Source organism: Schistocerca gregaria, chromosome 2 (assembly GCF_023897955.1).
Source record: "Schistocerca gregaria isolate iqSchGreg1 chromosome 2, iqSchGreg1.2, whole genome shotgun sequence".
Lineage (NCBI taxonomy): Eukaryota > Metazoa > Arthropoda > Insecta > Orthoptera > Acrididae > Schistocerca > Schistocerca gregaria.
The window spans coordinates 41295962-41321324 of record NC_064921.1 but is presented as its reverse complement, the minus strand read 5'-3'; the positions used below and the strand labels follow the sequence as shown (position 1 = coordinate 41321324).

Below are 25363 nucleotides of genomic sequence, written 5' to 3'. Positions count from 1 at the left end.
CAACTGGAGACATTGCTCTTCCTTGACTGGCCCAGTTGTGCAGTTCCCAACACCACCATACAACCAGCTACCATCTTGCAAGCAACAAGATGGCAGAATGCTGGCACAGAACATTAAAGGTCACACTTCTGTGCTTTGGAAACAGTTGGTCCTCTGCACTGCTGCTTGTCTTACTGGGCCCCCATGTAGCTTGTAAGCCAACCATTGGAGAATCAACAGCAGAGATTGTTTATGGAGAAACATTACACCTGCCATTGGAGTTATCTTATAATTACAGCAACTATCAGTGGAGAAAAAAACTCATATTTTCTGCAAAACTACCATATCTACTGCAACAATTTAAACTCCAAATTTCCAATCTATGCCCTTTACCAGCATCCAGATTTTGTACATAAGGACCTTAAAGGATGCTCTCACATCATGTTAAGAACAGGCACAGTGCACCACTATTACAACTGCTATATTTGGGCCTTTCGAAGTACTAAAATGTGATGAGCACTGAAAAGCCACTGAAAGTGTTGCAGGAGCAGGTCAAACTGGCACATTTGCTACAATAGAAATCCCCATATAGCATCAGGAATCCAATGCCTCGACATCAAAGGCTTCCAGTCAAAATAGTATTGGAACTGAGCAAACAACCCTGGTATCAACCTCAGCTTGCTGCACAAACCCTCAAGTAGCCACAGAGATGCTAGCAGTCTACCCACCGCTCTACCATGGGGAGGCTGTGTGGGAAGCATAGACCTTTAAAGTTTAAAAGTGCTTATATTTGTTCTTTGGGTTTTTTGATCTAGCTACTGATTTTTGCTTTGTTAGAAAGTTCTGTATTTGCTTGCAGTTGTTAAGTTTCATTTTTCAAACTGTGTAAATTACAAACCACATAATTCAAATGCTGATGAACCACTGAATTATTAACATGTGGATTATGGAGAAATTGTATATACTTAAATGAACTGGTGAGAAAAGGAATTTTGGCACAACTTGACTATATGAAGAGGAATTGTCAATCTGGTAATGGAAGGAAGTATGAGGGATAAAACAAAATATGGCCAAGACTGTAATTCTACGAGTTATCATAATAATGGTCCATTAATGGCCAAGACTGTAATTCTACGAGTTATCATAATAATGGTCCATTAATGGTAAGTCTAACCAAAAGTAACTGAGGGATAATGTACACTGAAGTGCAAAAAAAATTGGTACAGGCATGGGTATTCAAATTCAGTGGTATGTAAACAGGCAGAATGTGGTTCTGCAGTTGGCAACACCTATATAAGACAACAAGTGTCTGGCACAGTTTTTAGATCAGTTACTGCTGGTACAATGACAGATTATCAAGATTTATGGGAGGTTTAACGTGGTGTTATAATCGCACAAGCGATGGGACACAGCATCTCCGAAGTAGTGATGAAGTGAGGATTTTCGCGTATGACCATTTCATGAGTGTACTATGAATATCAGGAATCCGGTAAACATCAAATCTCCAATGTTGTTGCAGATGGAAAAAGATCCTGCAAGAACAGGATCAATGATGACTTGAAGAGAATCGTTCAACATGACAGAACTGCAACCCTTCCACAAATTGTTGCAGATGTCAATGCTGGGCCACCAACAAGTGTCAGCATGCAAACCATTCAACGAAACATCATCGATATGGGCTTTTGCAGCCAAAGGGCCACTCATATACCCTTGATGACTACATGACACACAGCTTTACGCCTCATCTGGGCCCATCAACACCAACATTGGACTGTTGATGACTGGAAACATGTTACCTGGTTCGACAAGTCTCATTTCATATTGTATCGAGTGGATTGACGTGTGCATGCCAGTAGGGGAACGTTAAAGCTGGTGGAGGTTCTCTAATGGTGTGGGGCATCTGCATTTGGAGTGATACGGGACCCCTGATATGTCTTGATATGACTCTGACAGGTGACATGTATGTAAGCATCCTGTCTGATCACTTGCATTCATTGATGTCCATTGTGCATTCCAATGGACTTGCACAATTCCAGCAGGACAATGTGACATCGCACATGCTCAGAATTGCTACGGAATGGCTCCAGGAACACTGTTCTGAGTTTAAACGCTTCTGATGGCCACCACACACCCCAGACATGGACATTACTGGGCATATGTGTAATGCCTTGCAATGTACTGTTCAGAAGACAGGCCTACAGGATTCATGGTGTCATTTCCCTCCAGTACTACTTCCGACATTAGTGAGTCTATGCCATGTCACATTGTAGCATTTCTGCTTGCTTGCAAGGGCTACACGACATTAGGAAGGTGTACCAGTTTCTTTGGCTCTTCAGCATATAATGAAAATGTTAACTAAATAAGAACAGTTCACACAGAAGGAATGTGTTATTATTTATGTTGGAAAAAGTTTTGTGCACAGCAGGTGTTATGAAACATAGTCAAGAATCATTACAACATAATACATTACTTACTGCTTTGTTAACACGGGTAGTGTTATGATCACACAAAACTGAGACACGATCTCCTGGTTTTTGGCGTGGTTTAATCCATTGAAAATTTGCAGCATATGCCATTATTCCCAGATGCTCAACATTTCTGTCACACATATCCTTTGCTTTCAGGATTGGTTCCACACCAAGTTTCTCGCCACCTCTAATCCCTGCAACATTAGACAGCACATTAGCTAGCAGTTTGAATTTTCATATTTATGGATACATAGAGTTTCATAAATATAAAGCAATCAGATGTCATGTGACAAACATCATACAAACAAAGAAATGGTTGGCTTGTCAGTGAAATAATAATCTTGTTGAATTTTGCAGCTCTTATTATTATTTTTACCTGTGTTTGTGAAACAAATCTATCAGGTGATCAAAAAGTCAGTATAAATTTGAAAACTGAATAAATCACGAAATAATGTAGATAGAGAGGTAAAAATTGACACACATGCTTGGAATGATATGGGGTTTTATTAGAACCAAAAAACACAGCTGTAGTTGAGGAATAATGTTCTGAACAGCACTGTAAAGCATGTCCGGAGTTATGGTGAGGCATTGGCATCGGATGTTGTCTTTCAGCATCCCTAAAGATGTCGGTCGATTACAATACACTTGCAACTTCAAGTAACCCCAAAGCCAATAATCGCACAGTCTGAGGTCTGGGGACCTAGGAGGCCAAGCACGATGAAAGTGGCAGCAAGCACACGATCACCACCAAACGACGCCCACAAGAGATCTTTCACGCGCCTAGCAATACTTTTTTTTTGTTTTTTTTTGTTCTAGTAAAACCCCATTTCATTCCAAGCATTATAATTTTTACCTCTCTATTTACATTATTCTGTGGTTTATTAAGTTTTCACATTTATACTAACTTTTTGATCACCCTGTATATTTATAGATCACCTCCTCATGAAGAATAAGAAACAAGCATGTATTTTGAGAACAAAGATGGCATGTAGGTACCAGTAACCTTAAACATGCCAGAGTAATAAAAGGAAGAAGATGTGGCACTTTGCAGAAGGCCTACACCATCACTTATTGTAACTGTAACTAACAGCAATTTTAAAATGGAATTCATACATATGAAATTACAAGGAAGATGTTATTGTTCTCTTTAGAGAAGAAGGAAATAAAACCAATCAAGAAACACTAAATTGACAGTACCATTCCCAGGTGCAGTTGTTACTACTTGCCAATGACTACTAGAGACAACCTGGATATGTCAGGCACTAGCCTCAGTGAAATATAGTGGGATTTACACTCTAAGATTCAGTAGCAGCATGCCAAGCAGGCATACAGTCACTCTTTTCTCATAACTCTGCTGTCTAGCTAGGTGACAGTGATATTTGTGTGTGTGTACGTTTCAGTTATGTTGAAGTACTCTGTTCAAGTAATTTTCATTTTTTCTACATGCCTGTGCATTACTCAGTACCTCTTCTATTACTTAAGTAGTAATCTGTCCTCATATATAGAATACGAAATGTCTAGTTTGTAAAGCACCAATGACCTTGCTGCAGTGGGAATACCAGTTGCTGTCGGATCACAGAAGTTAAGCACTGTTGGGCTCGGCTATCACTCAGAAGGATGACTCTCTGGTCTGCCAAGCGCTGATGGTAAGCAAGGTGCACTCAGCCTTTGAGAGGCAAACTGAGGAGCTACTTGATTGAAAGTAGTGTCTCCACACACAAAAAATGACAATGGCCAGGAGAGCAGTGCATTGACCACATACTCCTCCATATCCGTATCCAATGAGGCATACGGACTGAGGAGGACACTGTGGTCGGTCAGTACCATTGGGCCTTTGAGGCCTCTCCAGATGGATTTTAGGTTTTTTAGTTTACTTTAGTGTTTAAACCATGTACTGCCACAACTTATTTCTCAGTATAGTGTAGACAAAAACACTTTTTGCATTACTTTCAACATTGTCCTTTAGTGTGCACTGTCTAATGATGTAAGTCCACATTTGTCTAAGGACAAATCTGTCTAGTGATGTAAGTCCATATTTGCACAGTATTTTCTGTATGGTGTGTTTTTAGAATCACTTGTCATGTTTCAGAGGTCTGCTGGATTCTGAAGGAAGCATGAAGAATGACTGAATTCTGTTACTCTTCAGAAGCCTGCCACATAAAGGAGCACATCACCCCAATATTGAGATTCAGAATGGCAGGAAAGCAACCTCAAAAGTGTTCATCCTGTACATCCTTTCCAAAATTTCATTAGACATATGTAAATCATAATCATTTTTCTGACCACTTTATGAAGGTGGCTCAGCACTTGGGGAAGGTTCTATACTTAGAACAGCCTTAATATCATATACTAGCATCCTCAGATCATGAACTTTTCTTCTAATGGGAAGTGGCTGAGGCTATACAGACTAAAGTGTCTGTGCTGTGGTTTGCTATGTATGCTGAACCATAGGCACCCATTGCAGTTGCACTGAATATTGAGGAGAGGCTTCTTTCCTTCCCAGATCTGATGTAGCAGCAAATAACAGTGATATTATGAAAAGGACAGATTGCTGCTCACTGTAAAGATGACACTTTGAGTTTCAGACAACAAAAAGACTGTGACAGATTTAGCCTTCAGGAAGAGCCTTCTTTCAAAAGGAAAATGCATACATATTCACACAAGTAATTACACTTCCCACACACATGACCACAATCTCCAGCTGCTCCCGCCCAAATGCAATGTTGTTGTGTCAAACAGAAGTAGCAGTCTACAGTGGGGCGGGGAAGGAAAACAGATAATGGAGAAGGGGAGAAGAGGCACTGCTGCCCGGTGGAGCGGGCAGGACAGAAGCAGCAGTCTACAGTGGGGCACGGAAGGAAAACAGATAACGGAGAAGGGGGGAAGAGGCACTGCTGCCCGGTGGAGTGGGCAGGGCAGGAGTCGGGCAGTGGTGAGACGAATGTGAATTGCAGAGTAGTCATGTAGATGTAGATGTAGTGTCGGGAGGCTTTGGGGAGGGAGGGATGGGGGTGCTGAAAAAGAGTGGAGCTGGAAAGGGGAAAAGAGCAACATGAATTCAGAGGAGGTGATAGGATAGGTAATGTGATGAAAACTGTCAAGTGGAGCGTATGGAGACAGTCGGTTACTGTAGGTTAAGGTGGGACAATTCAGGAGCAGAGAATGTGTTATAAGAATAATTTCATCTGTGCAGTGCAGAAAATGTGATGGTGGAGGGGAGGATGCACATAGCCTGGATTGTGAAGCAGGCATTGAAATCGAGCATGTTATATTCAGCTGCTGCCTTGGGCCACAGGGTTGTCCTCTCTGCTCTTGGCCAAAGTTTGGCAGTGAATAACATTAAGATGCCCCAGGAATTCTTCGACGCCTGAATCTATGTCTAAACCCCACAAGCCACTGAAGATCTGTGAGGCTCTTGCATTGACTACATGAAAATTTGATTAAAAACATTTCTTTTCTTCCCTACCAGTCTTATCTTGTAATGACTCCAAACTGATGAGCAATACTCTCGAACCGATCAAATAGAAAGCTGCCTCTTTTGATGTATTATTCCATTTATTTGCACATTCGTTCATGTTCTGTAAATCATACCAAGTAGGGGAACCTTTGGGGATGTAGAAAGTGTCAAGTTATAAATTACAAAAATCAAGCAATTCATATAAACATAATTTGTATACTGTATTAATAACAATACAATAACTATAAGGCTTAATGCAACTAAATTTAATTGAGTATATCAGGATGAAAGCAACCACTATCAAACAAGTTACTATGTCCTCAGCTATACTCAATAACTGCCATTTATGCACTGTTCTTGCTGCCGCAGTTTTGCTCCCCACACTAGCCTACCCTGTACAACCCTCTCCCCTTCTGTGTAACTACAGCAACCTATGTGCACTTGGATCTGTTTACATTAGTCTTTCTCTGGAATCTGTACCCACCTCTATCACCATACTGACAATTCCTTGATGTCCTATCAACTGATCCATTCTTTTCCTCAAATTGCCTCATAAATTATTGCCTCAACAGTATGATTCAGTACCTCTTATATACTATTGGTAACTTAATATTTACTTGATTACATCTGTAAATACTGAGTCCTGTTTACAGTGCTTTAGCACTTGTCACACAGCTTTACAACTGACACTGCTACTTACCATGTAGCAAACAGAACTTTTCAATGTTTGAACCTAGGTACTCAGACAATTTGTAGAAAGAGTGGTAAATGGGGTACATTTTTAATTTTTTTGTGAATTGGTAGGGATTCCCAATTTCTTGCTTCATGGTAGATGGGATAGTGCTCAGGGAGTGAAAATACAGAAAGTAAGCCATCTCCATTTTAACTTGTAACCCAAAGAAATTTTACATGTGGTGTTTCATGTAGTGTACATCCAACATTTAAGTCTACTTCCGGTGCTGATAATTCATGACGGTTTCTTGAAAATCATATAACATGAGCCTTTGTGAGATAAATACTTAAATTTACAATGAATCTCCATCCAGTATCTGATCTACTTGTTTTTTCTGAAGCTACTTTTATGTGGGCACTTCAGTTTAGGTCATTTAGGATGAGAGCTCTATATTATTAGAGTTTCCAGTGCTTACCATTTCTATAATTGTGTAACTTTTTAGTTGTTCTCATCTATCTAGCCACAGAATGAATGTGTCACGGATGTAGTGGTAAAAAGAATTTGGCTTTAGTGACGTCATGTTGAAGGTAATGTCTTCATAATTCTCAACTGACAGGATTGCTACAGGTCACCTAGTGCGCTATCCACTGTAACGCAGTTCAAATTTTTGTAATACTGAGTCACATGTGAAATATGATGAAGTTAAATTGAGCGTAAATTATTGACAACAGCATAAAAATGTTAGAGAACAACTTTGCTGTTTTCGATAGGTACCACACGTCTGAGACAATAATGGTATCAACTTCACCGAGTCAAAGACGTTTAAGTTAACTCATGAAATCAGAAAACTTCTTAGTTCACTTATCCTCATTAAGAATAAAATGACTGGCCTAGTGTTTGCTAATTTTCTATACACATGATGAAGGTGGTCTTTTTCTCACTTATCTTAAGAATCTGCATTAAAACACAGATTGTTTATACTCTCTTCCGGCGATAAATATCTGACATGTTCTGACATCCACTTCATTATTCTTATTGTTGACTGCTTGGATATTTTTCATACATGACTTGCTCTGGCATTATTTAAATCTACACACAGTTATTGTGTTCCATTCTCAGAGCTTAGTTACCTTTTATCCTGTTAAGCACTGGCAGTTTAGACATCAAAAAGATTTTGTTCAGTTCATGGCAAATTTCATTTGTTGCTTCATGGTGTATCCTGTAAATCCCTTGCTCAATTATGCCTCTATCCAATAATAACAAACACATTCTCTATTTTTCAATATTTTTTCCATTAAATTGTCACATAAGTTGTCAGTCATGTAGTTTGATGATAAAACAAAGCCTCTTCTTTCTGTTCTTGAAGCAAAGAGGCACATTTGACACATTTGACACTTAGACCCCAATGGTAGGCATTAACACTTCTTATGTAATTCATGTTCATCATTCAAATTTCACTACTACATTCGTGTCAATATATTTTTGTGCCCCACATTTCGAGCTTCACTATTGTCTTCCTGCAGCACCTAATCCACTTTTGAACTCATAATTTAACTGTTATGACTCACCGATCTTTCAAAGTGCCACCGCGCAGTTACGCACGTCCTCTACATGCGGCGCTGTCTGCCAGCCGTGCAGCAGCCACACCACCTAAGTGGCCAGCCAGCCAGCCAGCGGCCGCTAGACTCGGACTCAGTTATGAATCGACTGTTACAGTGTACACATGTCTTACTTTGTTTATTTGATCTGTGACTTACATGTATTGTGTCGTCATCGAAATATATTTGTTCAACTTGACGTTATAACAATTGTGACGACGTAGTGAATTTTTCTTTTTCATCATTGACCCACAGGTTTCCATGGACACTTTAGAGCAACTATTGCAAGGTCTCATAGAACAGGAAATGCTTCTCACATCTGCGATTCGTGATTTTGTCGCGGCATCCAATGCGGGGCATCTCTTGTCATTGGCTCTACCTCCTTTTTCTCCTTACGACGAGACGGTGGAAGAATGGTCTGATTACAAAAACCGTCTTTGACAGCACATCTTGGCATTTCGTGTCACAGACAACCAAATATGTAAGTCTCTGTTCCTTTCATGGATTTCACCTCAAATGTATCGGTTGTTGTCGCAATTGGCTCCTTTGAAAGATCCTGCATCTTTGCCCTTTGCTGAAATGTGCTCACTTTTGTCCGTATATTTTCAAAAGCATATGCATGTGGTAGCCTCTCATGTTGCCTTTTATTGTTGTCAGAAACAATCAAATCAATCCTATTGCACTTGGGCTGCTGAACTTCATGGCCTCAGTCAAAAGCGTCAATTTGTTACTGACATTCACAAAGAATCCTATGCCGATTCCACGGTATGGGATTCTATTATCAGGTTGGCGCCCGACAAAGACGTTAGGCAATGTGCCCTTCAGTTGGCAAATCTGACTCTAGATGAAGTCCTATCCATTGTTCAGTCTTTTGAAATTTCTCGTGCCGCTGGAGCGCAAATAGAGGCATGGGGTGATGTCGGGGAAGTACAACCTCTGTGCGCTGTTGACGAAGCATGCAGTGTGTCCCTGCCGGCCGATGTGGCCGCAGTACGCTCCCAAGCACAGCCTCGGCCTAACCATAAACAAACCTCTAAGAAACTGCAGCAAAACCCACGGCAACTTCCTTCATGTCCATGGTGTTTTATGAAACATTCATGGGAGGATTGTCCCCAACGTTGGGCCGTGTGTTACAAATGCCAAAAGAAGGGTCATGTGTCATTCGTTTGCGAATCCGGCCGCATACATGACGTTCATGAACATGACGCTGATTCTTATTCTGTGTTGTCTGTCAATTGTACTTCTTCCATTTCAGGGAAGTTATTCCTCACTGTCCAAATCCTTGGTCGGGATGTTTGCATGCAGGTGTATACTGGTTCTGCTGCCACTATCATCAATTCTCAGACGTATCTTCAGTTGGGTTCTCCAATCCTATCACCTGTCACTAGGCAATTACGGACGTACAATAAACAGAAGATTTCTCTCTTGGGACAATTTGATGCTGAGGTATCTTACAAATCCATCATTTGCACTGATCCCATATTTGTGGTTGACTATAGTAACATGGAGAATCTTTTTGGTTTCGATAACTTTCGTGTGTTTGGGTTCTCCATAGATGACTCTGTCAATAACATCTCTGATGCTATTCCTTAGGCTCAACTGGATTCCCTGTCGATGACATTTTTGTCCCTTTTTTCTCCTGGGTTAGGCCATGCAAACGACTTTGAAGCTCATATCACACTCAAACCCACTGCTCGTCCTAAGTTTTTTCAGGCTCGGCCCATCCCTGTGGGCCTTTTTGCTCGGATCAAACATTAGCTGGATCATCTCACTGCGTCAAGGGTCTTGCTTCCTGTCACTTCAAGTGAGTGGTCCTCTCCTGTCATTGTCATTGCTAAGCCCAGTGGTGATAATCGTCTCTGTGGCGATTTCAAAGCCACTGTAAATACTCAACGCCTCATCGACACTTACCCTATGCCCCAACCTGAAGAATTGTTCACTAAACTTGCTGGAGGCCAGTATTTTTCTAAACTTGACCTGCCAGAAGCTTATCAACAACTACCTCTCGACACTGCTTCCTGGCAGTTCCTGGTCCTTAACATGCCTTTCGGCCTCTATGAATACCAACGATTGCCATTTGGGGTTGCCAGCGCCCCTGCTCTCTTTCAGCGATTCTTGGAACAATTATTGCTCGCTGCCCCTGGGTGTATAAATTACATGGAAGACATTGTTATCACTAGCTCCACCACTGAAGAACATCTTCAGAATCTCTGCACGCTTTTTCATGTCTTACAGACTGCCGGTCTTAAGTGTAATCTTCAGAAACCAAAATTTATTCAGGCATCTGTCACGTACTTGGGTTTTCAACTCTCACAGGATGGTATTCGTCTGCTTCAGCAAACTTCCTCGCCCTACATCTGTTAAGGAACTGCAGGCCTTCTTGGGGAAAATAGCATACTATCACAGGTTTTTACCGTCTGCTGCTTCGATGGCTCAGCCATTGCATCACCTGTTGCATAAAAACATGCCCTTTCACTGGTCTGCGTCATATGATGTGGCTTTCCAGAAATTGAAGACTATGCTGAAACATGCTCCATGCCTGGCTACTTATCGACCTGGCCATCATCTTGTTCTTGCCACAGATGCCTCTCAGTATGGGGTTGGTGCAGTCCTTGCGCACCATTTTTGTGATGGTTCTGAACAATCCATTGCTTATGCCTCCAAAACGCTCACAGATGCCCAAGAAAAGTATTCTCAAATTGAAAAAGAAGCTTTGGCCATTATTTATGCTCTTCATAAGTTTGGTGTTTTTCTCTATGGATCCAAATTTCATCTTGTTACGGACCACAAACCACTTGTTTCCTTGTTTCATCCATTAACGTCACTTCCCGACAAGGCTGCACACCACCTCCAGCGTAGGGGTCTTTACTTGTCTCGTTTCAATTATGAGATTCATTTCCAGCTGACGGCTCAACATCTGAATGCTGATGCACTGTTTCTCTTTCCCATGAGTCCTGATCTGGTATTCAATAGGGACGAACTTTTGTGTTTCCACCTGGATGTTGCTCAGCAGCGGGTTGTGGACAGGTTCCCCATCTCCAGGGACCGGCTGGCGGCTGCTACGGGTTCTGATCCTACCCTATCCCAGGTTTTACACTGTATTCAGAAGTGTTGGCCAGATTGTCCGTCCGCTAAGACTTCTGATCGGCTGTGGAACTACTACGTTTTGCGTTACCACCTCACGGCTAGGGATGGTGTTATCTTTGTCACCGTGGCCTTTGCCTGAGAAGCCCTGGGAGTGTATTCATGCTGACTTCGTGGGACCTTTTTTAGGTACTTATTGGCTTCTCGTTATTGACGCCTACTCTAACTTTCCTTTCACTGTCCGTTGCACGTTGCCTACCACCACGGCAACCACCAATGTTCTAGCTCGCATTTTCTCTTTGGAAGGCCTTCCCTCTACTCTTGTTACTGATAATGGTCCGCAATTTGCCTCTTCTGATTTTGCGGATTTTTGGATTTTTGTGCCCATCATGGTGTCACGCATGTCGCGGCCCCTCAGTTCCATTCACAGTCAAACTGTGAGGCTGAACGACCGGTCCACACATTTAAGGCTCAGATGAGGAAACGCCTGACTTCTTTTGCTGCTGATGATGCACTTCTCAAATTTCTGGCTCCTTACCGTTTCACTCCCACAGGCGACCACAGCCCGGCTGAGCTGTTACATGGCCGACAGCCCCGCACGCTACTTCATCTTCTGCAGCCTTCCACCTCAAGGCCATGGGTGCCTTCACTTGGCCGGTTCACCGCCGGCGAACTTGTATGGGTACATGGATATGGCATGTGGCCAAAATGGAGTCCTGGCCGCATCTTACGACACCATGGCTGACGCCTGTATGAAATCCAGACGGACACGGGTGTTGCAGTGCGTCATTCGGACCAGCTTCGGCCTTGTGTGCTGGAAACACCTGTTCTGGATGCCGCTACACCACCTTCGGCTCTACCTGAGTCTCGGGATACTGGAATCTCTCATTACTCACAACACAGTTCTCTCACCATCATATCGGTGCCAGCACAAGAACTGACGCCACCAGGAGACATGCTCATGCAGGAACCAGATGACCATCATCTGTCGGAGCAATTCTACTCGCCTCCTTCTCCTACGGACGTGGACACATCGCCCATGTATCCTGTTATAACAACTGGACTTGCTGCAATGGGCAGACTGGGGCACGGGGCCCCAGCAGATTCGACCCCCAGTCTCCTGTCATCTCGACCCGTTATCGTCGGGGACACTTCCATCCATATGGGAAGCCTCCTCCTCGAGACTTTACATCCAGTCAAACAACACCTATGGACGTTAGCAATCTATAGGCCATCTCCATCAGGACCAGTGAAAAAAATTCAAAGGGGGGAAAAGTGTTGTGACTCATCGATCTTTCAAAGTGCCACCACGCAGTTATGCATGTCCTCTACATGCGGCGCTGTCTGCCTGTCATGCAGCAGCAGCGCCACCTAAGCGGCCAGCCAGCGAGCGGCCGTTAGACATGGACTCTGTACTGATTTTACTGTTACAGTGTACACATGTTTTACTTTGTTTACTTGATCTGTGACTTACATGTATTGTGTCATCACAGAAATATATTTGTTCAACTTGAAGTTATAACATTAACCACATAAATATTGATACAAATTTCTGGAGTGCATGTAAGTTACTTTTATTTCCAAAAGTAGAAGACAGAATGACATTAATTACAGCAAACTTAAACTAAAAAGCACTGCAGTTCTATATAATGGAAAAATAAAAAACAAAACATGTAAGAGTGTCCAGTGTATCCCCTGCTACACATATGTACCACTGAGACACAGCCCCTCCACCCACTCCCCCTGCAGTGCAGAGCACCTGGGATATCTCGCTACTTGAACTTGATATGCTGACCAGCTACTGTGTGGGTCAGGTGCAGTCGTGGTGGCGGTGATGGAGGTTGCTGCAAATGTGTTTCCCACAACTGTGGAGTGAGTTGCCTTGTAACTGAGAAGTATGATTCAGTTACTCCGGACTGGTCATGCCTCAATGTGTCAGCGAGGTGTCTGAGATTGCTGAAGGTAAAATCCATGTCAGTTTAACATTCAGTTGATACTTTCAATGCAATTGTACAGGTCAGGGAACAGACGGTGTACGGTAGCCGTAGTGTTGACATAGCTGAGTCTATTCACAGTACCACATGCGAACAGCTATGCAAGTCTTTGTGTACAGAGACCTGATGAACTGTCATGACAAAAGGGGTGGGCAGCAGCATGTATTGGTGCATTGGTGGTGTAACTGTTGCACAAATTGTGGAAGTTTCCATGTCTGGTAATAGTTCAGGTACTAAGTAGTGTGACAAGGTTTGTAAAGGCTCACCATAAATCATCACTGCTATGGACAAACCATATATACATGGTATATATACCATATAGTCAACATAAGTTTTCAATATGGCAGAAAGTGAAGTTAGCAGATTATGTGAAACATGTAAGAAAATAGTAAAACAAATGGACAAAAGTGTGATTTGTGGATTATGGTGTGGGAACTTGTTTCACAGTGAATGTATTGAACTTACCAACAGTGAATTTTGCCTGGTAAATAGTTCAAAAGGAAAAATTAAGTTCTGCTGCGGTGCATATGAAGTTAGTTTACACAAAAGACCTTTGAAAATGGCCTCTACAGCAAAATATCAACAGCTTGTTACTGGAACCAGTCATTGCAGCAGTGAAAAAGTGAAGGTAGGTGATGATATAACAACCAGTGATGAATGCAAAAGTTCTGATGTGCAAAACGAGTCACAAAAACAAACTTGTAAAGGACGTGGAGTTGAACTGCTGGAAACAGAAAATAGTGCTTGTGACGTAAATAATATGAAAAACCACTAGAGATTAACTAGTGCGGTTGAAGATTTAACAAAACAGTAAATCAACTAATAAAAGACAGTTGGAAAATGAGGATGCAACTCAGTTCAGCGATCACCACAAACTGTAGCTTAGGAAAGCTAGCATCACATCTGACAATATCATCTTGCAAAAACATAGAAAACCCCCAAAAAATATCACACTGATTGCTAAAAATAGCAACACTGAATGTATAGCAAATCTAGGGTCGACTACTGAGCCTGTAACACACTGCTCTGCTCCATTTATTCAAAATTCAAATGTAAGTTCGTCACAACCTCCTGTATTACTTGAAAAAACTGAGTGTGCAAATGAAAAGAAAAAATTTAAGCACAATAGGCGAGTTGGAACAAATAAATGATAGTGAATCAATAACCCACAGTGTAAACCAGAAACTCTGTGTGAATACTACCAGTATTTTCTAGAAAACATTGCAACAACGATAGATACATGTAACAAATCGAAACAAACAAATAGGCCTACCATTAAAGAGCTTACAGTCCATGAAGCGACAGAAGATCAATGTGTTAGCAATACTTCTTTGAACATTTCAAAAATTGGAGCCAATATAAATGAAACCAGTCCCTACATGTTCACCAGACCTTCAGATGAGAAACCTTCACCCAATACAGATACAAATTGCCATGATGTACAGCATAGGAAAAGAACTTTTCGATCTACACATCAGCAAGTATCATTCACTACATGAAAACAAAAAACCAACAACATACACAAAACGAAGCAGAATGAGTCTGCACAACCAAAAATGCTGTATGCAACTTCACTAAAGAAAAGTGTAGAGGAAGAAAGACCTCAAGCATCTGCCATAGCATCAGTTAGAAATTCAAGTACTACAGAAAGAAAAAATCAGATAATAGGCACTGGTGGAGGACAAGAAATGCTATATGGGGAGAAAAGAGCATGGTTTCATTTAGGAAAAGTGATAAATGGCACAACAACTGAAAATGTAGCCAAATTCCTTGAGAAAATCTTTCCAGGATATAGCATCTTTCATGCAGAAAAACTGGAAACAAAGGGTGTGAACAGCAGCTTCAAGATTAGTGTGGACTTCCATCTAAAGGACAAGGTGATGGACACAACACTATGGGTAAAAAATATTGTTGTCAGGCATTTTTTATTTCGGACATCGACCAGTGCCCCAGTAAAATAGTGCCTGAAATAAAACCCAAGGCCCCATAATATCTCACAGAAGTAGCAGTAGAGATGATAGTTATATGCCCATACTTACATCAGTTGTTAATATACAGTGTTTAAGAACCAAGGTGCACCTTCTATCATTCTTTGTAGAAGGAGTCAAACCAGATGTTTTATGTATCTGTGAACACTGGTTAGATGAAGCAGAAGGTGACTATTACAGAGCCTTTGAATATTTGGACATGGTAAATTCATGGTATCGAACTACTACAGTTCATGGTGGTGTATCTGTATATGCTAGCAAGACTCTTAGTGTAAAGGAAATAAACTTAAAAACATTTCCAGAGACCTAGATCTAGAGTTAGCTTCACTAGTGTAAACAGATATTGACCTTATTATTGTCTGTGTGTACCACTTACCAGATGGTAATTTTGAAAACTTTATTGCACAAATGGAAACCTGTTTGTCCTACCTAACATGTCTTAATCTAAAATTGCACTGTGTGGAGATTTCAACATACACATAGGTGATGGAAGCACTAAAGAGAGAGTCTTAATGACTTTTGTTGCAAACTGACTGGCAACAAGAGGTGGTGCCTGCCTAGACACAGTTATCACGAACCTCAATATCTGGGACTATAATATCAGTATAGTTGAACCAATGATTGCTGACCATAGTGCATTAGTAATGGAAATAAATGCTCAAGTCAACTGCAACCAAGCTTATGTCACTCCAGTTACACATTTAGCAAAAGGATAATACAAGAACAAAGACTAAATTATCTTAAAAAAGCCCTGTCAAGTGTAAACTGGCAGCAAAAAATTGTCAGTGCCTCATTCGAATGTCTGTTCCAATCATTAAAAGCTAAATTTGATGATTTATTTCCAGAAATCCACAAGAAGTATCCTACAGGCAGAGCTAAAGGAAGGGACAAACCTACTACAGGGAAGATGTGGTATACCCCTGAGCTAAACAAATTAAAATGCATTGTGCTAATTTTCAGGGACCATATGAAAGCAGCTAGAGATCTCCCATCTAGAGACCTGCTTCACTGTTACTGTGTAAGAGCCAAATGAATTCACAGAAAGCTAGAGGAGGAGGCGAAAAAGAGATACAATGACAGGTTCATTAAAGAGTCTCACAATCCATGCAACACAGCTTGAAATCTGGTAAACAAGTGCAGAGAAAAGCCCACCTCAGCCTTAAATCCCAGTAGCCCTGATGCCTTCAATCAGTACTTTGTTAGGATAGTGAAAGATACTATTAATGAAATACCTGACTCAGGCTTAGTCCCCACAAGTCACATGAGAAATATAACCAGTAGCACTTTTGAAAACTGGAAGGAAGTGCACCCTAAGGATCGTAAAAATATTTAAGTCATACAAGAATTCAGAGAGTGAAGATATCTATGGTATGTCTTGCACAATGCTGAAGAAAATTATTCTAGAGCTTGTTCAGCCATTATCTATAGCAATTAACAAATGCTTATCCTCTGGTGCCTTCCCAAAATTTCTTAAACTAACACGGACAGTACCAATCTACAAAAAAAGGTGACCTGTGTGAAGTGTCCAGCTACAGACCAATTTCTATCATTCCTATTCTAGCTAAAGTTATGAAGTCTGTTATGAAACTCCAGTTACAGAATTATTTTGAAGTAAATAAGCTCTCCCAGGACACACAGCATGGTTTTCACAAGGGAAAGTCAATGTTTACGGCAGCACTGGACTTAACCAGAAAAATAAGGCAAGGATTTGAAGACAGAGGAAGTGTGGCACTGACACACTGTGAGCTTAGCAAGGCATTTGACTGCATTTCCCACAAGATACTGCACAATAAAATGAAGTGTTATAAGTGTCGGAGGTGTTGTTCTGGCAGCTTTTCAGTCTTATCTGGAAAACTGGAGACAAGTGGTATCAATTCATGGAGCAACATCACAAGAACAAAAGCTGGAACATGGAGTACCCCAAGGGTCCATCATAGGGCCTCTCCTGTTCCTTATTTATGTCAATGACATGGGTTATAACAACAATGTGTTACAGTTTGCTGATGACACCACCCTTTTTGCCAAAGGAAGAACTGCTGCAGAATCACTCCAAGAAACAGATGTACTCTACCAAAACATTAAAGAATGGTTCATCAAAAATAAAATGAAACTGAATGAAAAAAAACACAATTTCTGATATGCACCGTTAACAACATCAAACGTCATGATAATATGGAGGCTGTCAAACTGTTGGGCTTCATGATAGACAGGAAACTAACAATGAACAAACACTCAGTGTACATGTGCTCCAAGCTCTCCCATGTAACATACCTTCTGAGGAGGTTAAAAGGTGTATTTAGTGACCAATATCTCATAACAGGATATTATTCCCTATTCCATAGCCACATCAATTATAGTCTACTGTTATGGGGACATTCTCCAGGTTGTAAGGATGCGCTAATTCTACAGAAAAAAAGCTCTCAGAATAATCACGTCAAGCAAATGACAGGAGGACTGCAGGCCTATATCCAAGCAGTTAGGAATTGTGACAGTCTTCAGCCAGTATGTGTTTTTATGTCTCATCAGTGTGAAAGAAAACCAAGGAGTCTTCAGCATGAGGCAAGATGTACACAATCACAATACCCGTAGCAGGAGGAGCATCGAAATACCCAGGTGTCCAATGATGGGAACGCTAGACAGCTTTCCAGTGGTTGCCCTAAAGATGTTCAACTCACTGCCTCAAGAAGTGCAATCCCTGTCACTAGAAACATTCAGAAGGAGAGTAACACAGGGATTCAGGACTGGAGCATGACAAACAAATCTGCTCCAGTCCTGAATCCCTGAACAATTACACCGACAACCTGAAAACAGCTTTCGCATCCCACAACTACCCTCCCGACCTGGTACAGAAGCAAATAACCAGAGCCACTTCCTCATCCCCTCAAACCCAGAACCTCTCACAGAAGAACCACAAAAGTGACCCACTTGTGACAGGATACTTCCCTGGACTGGATCAGACTCTGAATGTGGCTCTCCAGCAGGGATATGACTTCCTAAAATCCTGCCCCGAAATGAGATCCATCCTTCATGGAATCCTCCCCACTCCACCAAGAGTGTCTTTCCGCCGTCCACCTAACCTTTGTAACCTCTTGGTTCATCCCTATGAAATCTCCAAACCACCTTCCCTACCCTCTGGCTCCTACCCTTGTAACCGCCCCCGGAGTAAAACCTGTCCTATGCACCCTCCCACCACCACCTACTCCAGTCCTGAAAACTGGAAGGTGTACACGATCAAAGGCAGAGCCACGTGTGAAAGCACCCACGTGATTTACCAACTGACCTGCCTATACTGTGACGCTTTCTATGTGGGAATGACCGGCCACAAACTGTCCATTCGCACGAATGGACACAGGCAGACAGTGTTTGTTGGTAATGAGGATCACCCTGTGGCTAAACATGCCTTGGTGCACGGCCAGCACATCTTGGCACAGTGTTACAACATCCGGGTTATCTGGATACTTCCCACCAACACCAACCTATCCGAACACCGGAGATGGGAACTTGCCCTTCAATATATCCACTCTTCTCGTTATCCACCAGGCCTCAATCTCCGCTAATTTCAAGTTGCCGCCACTCATACTTCACCTGTCATTCAACATCTCCTTGCCTCTGCACTTTCACCTTGACTGACATCTCTGCCCAAACTCTTTGCCTGTAAATATATCTGCTTGTGTCTGTATATGTATGAGTGGATACGTGTGTGCGTGCGTGTGTGTGTGTGTGTGTGTGTGTGTGTGTGCGCGTGAGTATATACCTATCCTTTTTTCCCCCTAAGGTAAGTCTTTCCGCTCCCGGGATTGGAATGACTCCTTACCCTCTCCCTTAAAACCCACATCCTTTCGTCTTTCCCTCTCCTTCCCTCTTTCCTGAAGAAGCAACTGTCGGTTGCGAAAGCTAGAAATTTTGTGTACGTGTTTGTGAGTTATTTTATTGTGCCTGCTTTCCCACTTGGTAAGTCTTGGAATCTTTGTTTCAAAACTGACCGGTATATTTGAAACGGCAATACAAACTAAACGAGCAGTGATAGAAATACACCGTTTGTTGCAATATGCTTGGGACAACAGTACGTTTTCAATTTTCAGGCAGACAAACTTTCGAAATTACAGTAGTTACAATTGTCAACAACAGATGGCGCTGCGGTCTGGGAAACTCTATAGTACGATATTTTCCACATATCCACCATGCGTAGCAATAATATGGCGTAGCCTCTGAATGAAATTACCCGAAACCTTTGACAACGTGTCTGGTGGAATGGCTTCACATGCAGATGAGATGTACTGCTTCAGCTGTTCAATTGTTTCTGGATTCTGGCGGTACACCTGGTCTTTCAAGTGTCCCCACAGAAAGAAGTCACAGGGGTTCATGTCTGGCGAATAGGGAGGCCAATCCACGCCGCCTCCTGTATGTTTCGGATAGCCCAAAGCAATCACACGATCATCGAAATATTCATTCAGGAAATTAAAGACGTCGGCCATGCGATGTGGCCGGGCACCATCTTGCATAAACCATGAGGTGTTCGCAGTGTCGTCTAAGGCAGTTTGTACTGCCACAAATTCACGAAGAATGTCCAGATAGCGTGATGCAGTAATCGTTTCAGATCTGAAAAATGGGCCAATGATACCTTTGGAAGAAATGGCGGCCCAGACCAGTACTTTTTGAGGATGCAGGGACGATGGGACTGCAACATGGGGCTTTTCGGTTCCCCATATGCACCAGTTCTGTTTATTGAATAAGCCGTCCAAGTAAAAGTAAGCTTCGTCAGTAAACCAAATGCTGCCCACATGCATATCGCCGTCATCAATCCTGTGCACTATATTGTTAGCGAATGTCTCTCGTGTAGCAATGGTAGCCGCGCTGAGAGGTTGCCGCGTTTGAATTTTGTATGGATAGAGGTGTAAACTCTGGCGCATGAGACGATACGTGGACTTTGGCGTCATTTGGACCGCAGCTGCAACACGGCGAACAGAAACCCGAGGCCGCTGTTAGATCACCTGCTGCACTAGCTGCGTGTTGCCCTCTGTGGTTGCCGTACGCGGTCGCCCTACCTTTCCAGCACATTCATCCGTCACGTTCCCAGTCCGTTGAAAGTTTTCAAACAGATACTTTATTGTATCGCTTTTCGATCCTTTGGTTGCATTAAACCTCCGTTGAAAACTTCGTCTTGTTGCAACAACACTGTGTTCTAGGCAGTGGAATTCCAACACCAGAAAAATCCTCTGTTCTAAGGAATAAACCATGTTGTCCACAGCACACGTGCACGTTGTGAACAGCACAAGCTTACAGCAGAAAGACGACGTACAGAATGGTGCACCCACAGACTGCGTTGTCTTCTATATCTTTCACATCACTTGCAGCGCCATCTGTTGTTGAAAATTGTAACTACTGTACTTTCGAAAGTTTGTCCGCCTGAAAATCTACTGTTGTCCCAAGCATATTGCAACAAATGGTGTATTTCTATCGCTGCTCGTTTAGTTTTTATTGCCATTTCAAATACACCGGTCATTTTTGAAACACCCTATATATATATATCAGCTGCCTCTGCCCAATGTGTACAGCTCCCTCTGACGGTTAAAGAGGGATGAGGAGGTGGATGTGAATGTGGGGGAATGTAGATCTTGTGGATGTCGATTTAGCCAAAACCTTCCAATGTCAGCAAGTACGCGGAGACCAGTGTTGGCACGGGACTTGTGAATATGCCCACACATGTGTGTCTTTCTTTGTAAGATTGCACACAATGGCAGTACAACCCAGGAAGGTAACTTGAGTCTTCCCTACAACAAATTTGTTTTTATGTAATACCACTCGATGGTCAAACAGCCATTGGCATACTTTGTACAGATGTTGTTTCTGTGCTCGAGCACTGGGAGAATATACTGCAAGCTGTCCAAGTATGAGAAACAAAATTGAAGTCTGATGAGTACGACATCAGCAAAATGTTGCATGTCTAGGAGGCAGTTTTTAGACAAAAACACATGAATAAAAATTCAAATAAACCAAATAGCAGGATAACTGCAGCCCTCTAGATGTATGTTTCTTATGGTCAAGGTTACTAAACACACTTTCACTGGCCAGTGTGCATTTAAAGTCCTGCATGTTGGGCATGGGCACCAGATACCTGCCCAGAACTGTTCTCGTGTTCAAAGGCTGTGCCCTCCATGTGCCCTCCACATGCCCCCTTTTTGTGACAGGGGTAGGGACAGCAAGTAACTCCAGAGTGTAACATGTAACATCTAAGAAATCATCTTTGTCTCTGTCAGTCATTCTGGTGCTTTTATGCATTCGCATAGTGAGACAGGTTGTCCTGCTGTAGTGTGGATAACAGGCACTGTATTGTATTTGACATCACTGTGGTGAATGCTACTCTTGTAAACCACTGTGAAGCACAAGGCAGAGGGTATGTCCCATTGTATCAGTTGTTTCCCATTCCATTCACATAAGGAGCACAGGAAGTACAATCATTTAATTGTATCTGTGCATGCTGTAAATAATCTAATCTTGTCCTCACAATCCCTATGGGAGCAATATGTAAGGGGCTGTACTATATTCCTAGTCATAATTTACCGCCAGTTCTTGAAACTTCGTACATAGATACTCTCAGTTCGAGTCTACCATCAAGAGTCTGCCAGTTCAGTTCCTTCAGTATCTCTGTGACACTTTTCCATGGATTAAACAAACCTGTGACCATTTGTGATGCCCTTCTCTACATTCATTCAATGTGACCATTTTTGATGCCCTTCTCTATACACATTCAATGTCCCCTGTTAATCCCTTCTGGTATGGGTCTGACACATGGGTCACACAAGTCCTTTGTAGACTGATTACATTTCCCATAACTGAAGTCTGCCATCTGCTTTACCCATGACTGAGCTTAAGTGATGACTCTACTTCATATCCCTACAAAGTGTGACACCCTGGTATTTGTGAGTTGAGTGATTCCTGATGTGACTCACTGATATTACAGGCACAATTTTTCTTTTTTCATGGTGGGCACAATTTTATGTATCTGAACATTTAAGACAAATTGCTAACCTTAGCACCACTTTGAAATCTTATCAAGATCTCCCTGAATTATTTGAATTATTGTGCAGCTTCTTTCAGACAGTACTTCATTACAGAAAATGTATCATCTATAAATAGTCTGAGGTTATCATTCATATTCTCCACACAGTCATTAATATGCAACATGAACAGCAAGGGTGCTAACATACTTCTCTGGATTACTTCTATATCTTTTGATGACTTTACAGCTGAGGTAACTTGCTGTTTCTTCCCTACCATAAAATCCTCAGTCAAGTCACAAACATTGATAGACACCCCAACATTTTAGTTTTGATAATAGGCATTGATGTGATACAGAGTCCAATGATTTTTGGAAATCAAGAAATACTGCACCTACTTGACTGCATCGATCCAAGGTTTTCAGTATGTCACATGAAAAATCACCGAGTTGGGATTCACATGATTGATATTTTCTGAATCTATGTTAGCTGGCACGTATGAGGTCATTCTGTTCCAGATACCCCATTATGTTTGAACTCAGAATATTTTCTAAGTGTCTACAAGAAACTGATGTCAAGGAAACTGGACTGTAGTTTTTTCGATCACTTCTATTATCCATATTGCAGATGGACATGGCCTGTGCTTTTTTCCAACTCACTTAGTGACTTACTTTCACAATCATCAAAAATCATCCACATTACAGTTGTGATAAGTTTCTTTGAGAGGCTGGCATTCTCTATCCTCTGTGACACACCATAAGCTTGATGGCCTCATGCTCCTGTTATGTATTGCTGTTCACTAAGCATAGCACCTAATACACGATTACGGAAGACCACAGGAACTGACTGTAGAAACCAATTTCAACAGTGCACTCCTCGTATCTGTAAGTGTCGATCGTGGAATTATTAACTGCCATCAGCTGTGGTTGAACATCCTGCTTGTCATGCAGTGTGTGGCCGACAGGAAGTATGCTGAGGTCTGAGCCAGTGTGTACAAGTTCTGTCATGCCGGTATGCCTGTCTGGCTGACACTTAGTCTCTTCTGCACTCACATCGAGGTTTCTCGTTGCAGTGGCATCAGTTTGAACTGGTTGGTGCCTTGACGTCTCTGCTGCATGTGCAACTGAATTCTCAGTGCTTCCACCGTGACCCCAAAGCCTCGAATTGCTTTAGAAATGCTCTATGGGCATCACTGTGTGATGGCAATGCAGTCTGGACGTAGCCTTGCAAGATGTTGGCTGGCAGAGGTCAGTTTTGTCTGGAAGGCCTGCCAATGGCATTGTACTTGTTGAAGGTGACTTGTGTGTTACATAGACTCTTTCTGTGGCCTGCAGTAATTTGTTGAGTGATCTATCATAACTGCAATCATGTGGGGTGACCAGCTGCATGCTCTCATAGTTTATCCACATAGATAACAGCACTCAATACTGGGATGTACAAAATTATTTTCATTTCTGAAAGTGGAAGATACAGTGACATTAGATAATAGCAGACTTAAGCTCAATAGCATGAACATCTATGACATAGCAAAGACAAAACACAAATCATGCCAGAGGATTCATATGTACCACCTGCTTTTCTTATGATGCACAAGTATACAAAAACATATCACTGCAACACCTTGTTATATTTATATACTTACTTAGTTTATGTCCACATTGGAGCATTACAACAGATTCTACAATGATTACACTTAGATCTTTGCAGCCAACAATTTCTTCCTTTCCCAAAGTTTCTCCATTTAGTGTAATCTGGTGGCTTGATCTACTCCAGATATGACATACTTGTTCCACTGTGATGTTTGGAATGTCAGTCAAATGTACTTGTTCTTCATATGCAGCTGTCCTCTCTTAACAATAAGGGCATTCCTAGTAGTTCGAAGACTTGACACTAAATACTGAATCTTACTTTTCTATATGCTGTGCATTTCCATAAATGCCTTATAACACACTACAACATCTTCCACGCCATCCCCTATTTGTCCTCGAACCCCATCCTACAGGTTGCATTGTTAAATCTTTCTTCATTACCTGAGATAAGCCACCGTACTTTTTTCTTTTCTTCATTAGTTGCTGTCCTCCTTTCACACTTTCACTACAGGCATTACTTAATGACTCACATTCCGTACCTTCAAAGAATTGCAGACACTTTAGTGCACTATACAAAGACTTGCACACAAGAGCTTAATGTACCAGCAATTCACATAAGTGAAATAATGTTTGACAACAACTTTTCACCAGGGCTGCAACCTGTATCATTATTTAAAGACCAGCACTTAATGGACTAAGCCTTTTATTTCCCCATTTCATATGGACTGAACTCTTTATTTTCCTGTACTGCATTTTTTCAAACATCATTTACAGTACAACTGAGCTTGTTATTACCTACTTACTACAGAAGGAAATTTTGGGTCTGTTTCATATACTGGTGAAAACTCAAAAAATGAAAAAATGGACTCAGCTCATTCTTTTCCTGGACCCTTCAATCATATTTCCCATACCTCTTCTTTTTTAGAATTGATACATCAGATACTTATTACACCTACCACTCTAAACATTAAAAAGTGCATCTCTCTTCCACCTTTATCAGGCACTTGAGTTTTCTGTTTCCTATAAAAGAACTTGAAGTTTTAACATATTCTGGTGTGGTGTGGTGTGTGTGTGTGTGTGTGTGTGTGTGTGTGTGTGTGTGTGTGTGTAAAATGTTGATGAACTGTTTCACTAGATTTAATGGCGCAACACTAAGTGCCTCATATGAAAAAATAATAACATACTACCCAAATCGAGTAAATCATTTATGTAATTTTTGAAAGCTGTGTTACATGAGTTACAACCAATGATTTGGAATTCTTGGGGTAGTTTTCATTAGTAATTAAATGTGGATTTCACACTAAGGTCTTCCTACATGGTTCACTATAGGTCCTAAATATTGGGATGACTTTATGGGAGACAAATAGTGAACAATAAACCCAACAATTTGCATTACAGAACAAAAGCTGCATAAAATTCTGTAAGTGTTGAAATGCAACCTCAAGCAGCTGTATTTGTGCCACAATCTGTGACATCATATCACAAGCAACAAACCAGCTAGTTGTTGGTGAAAATTTTGAATTTATTTTTAAATT

At 41.6% G+C, this 25363-nt stretch overlaps 1 protein-coding gene across 1 annotated transcript in view; it reads right to left on the bottom strand.

Moving 5' to 3' along the window:
- LOC126336284 (filamin-A) overlaps nt 1–25363 on the bottom strand; it is a 1048954-nt gene that overhangs the window by 601219 nt on the left and 422372 nt on the right. Inside the window, 1 exon segment of the mRNA XM_049999806.1 lies at nt 2454–2641. Within this exon segment, the coding sequence (XP_049855763.1) occupies nt 2454–2641 (188 nt within the window).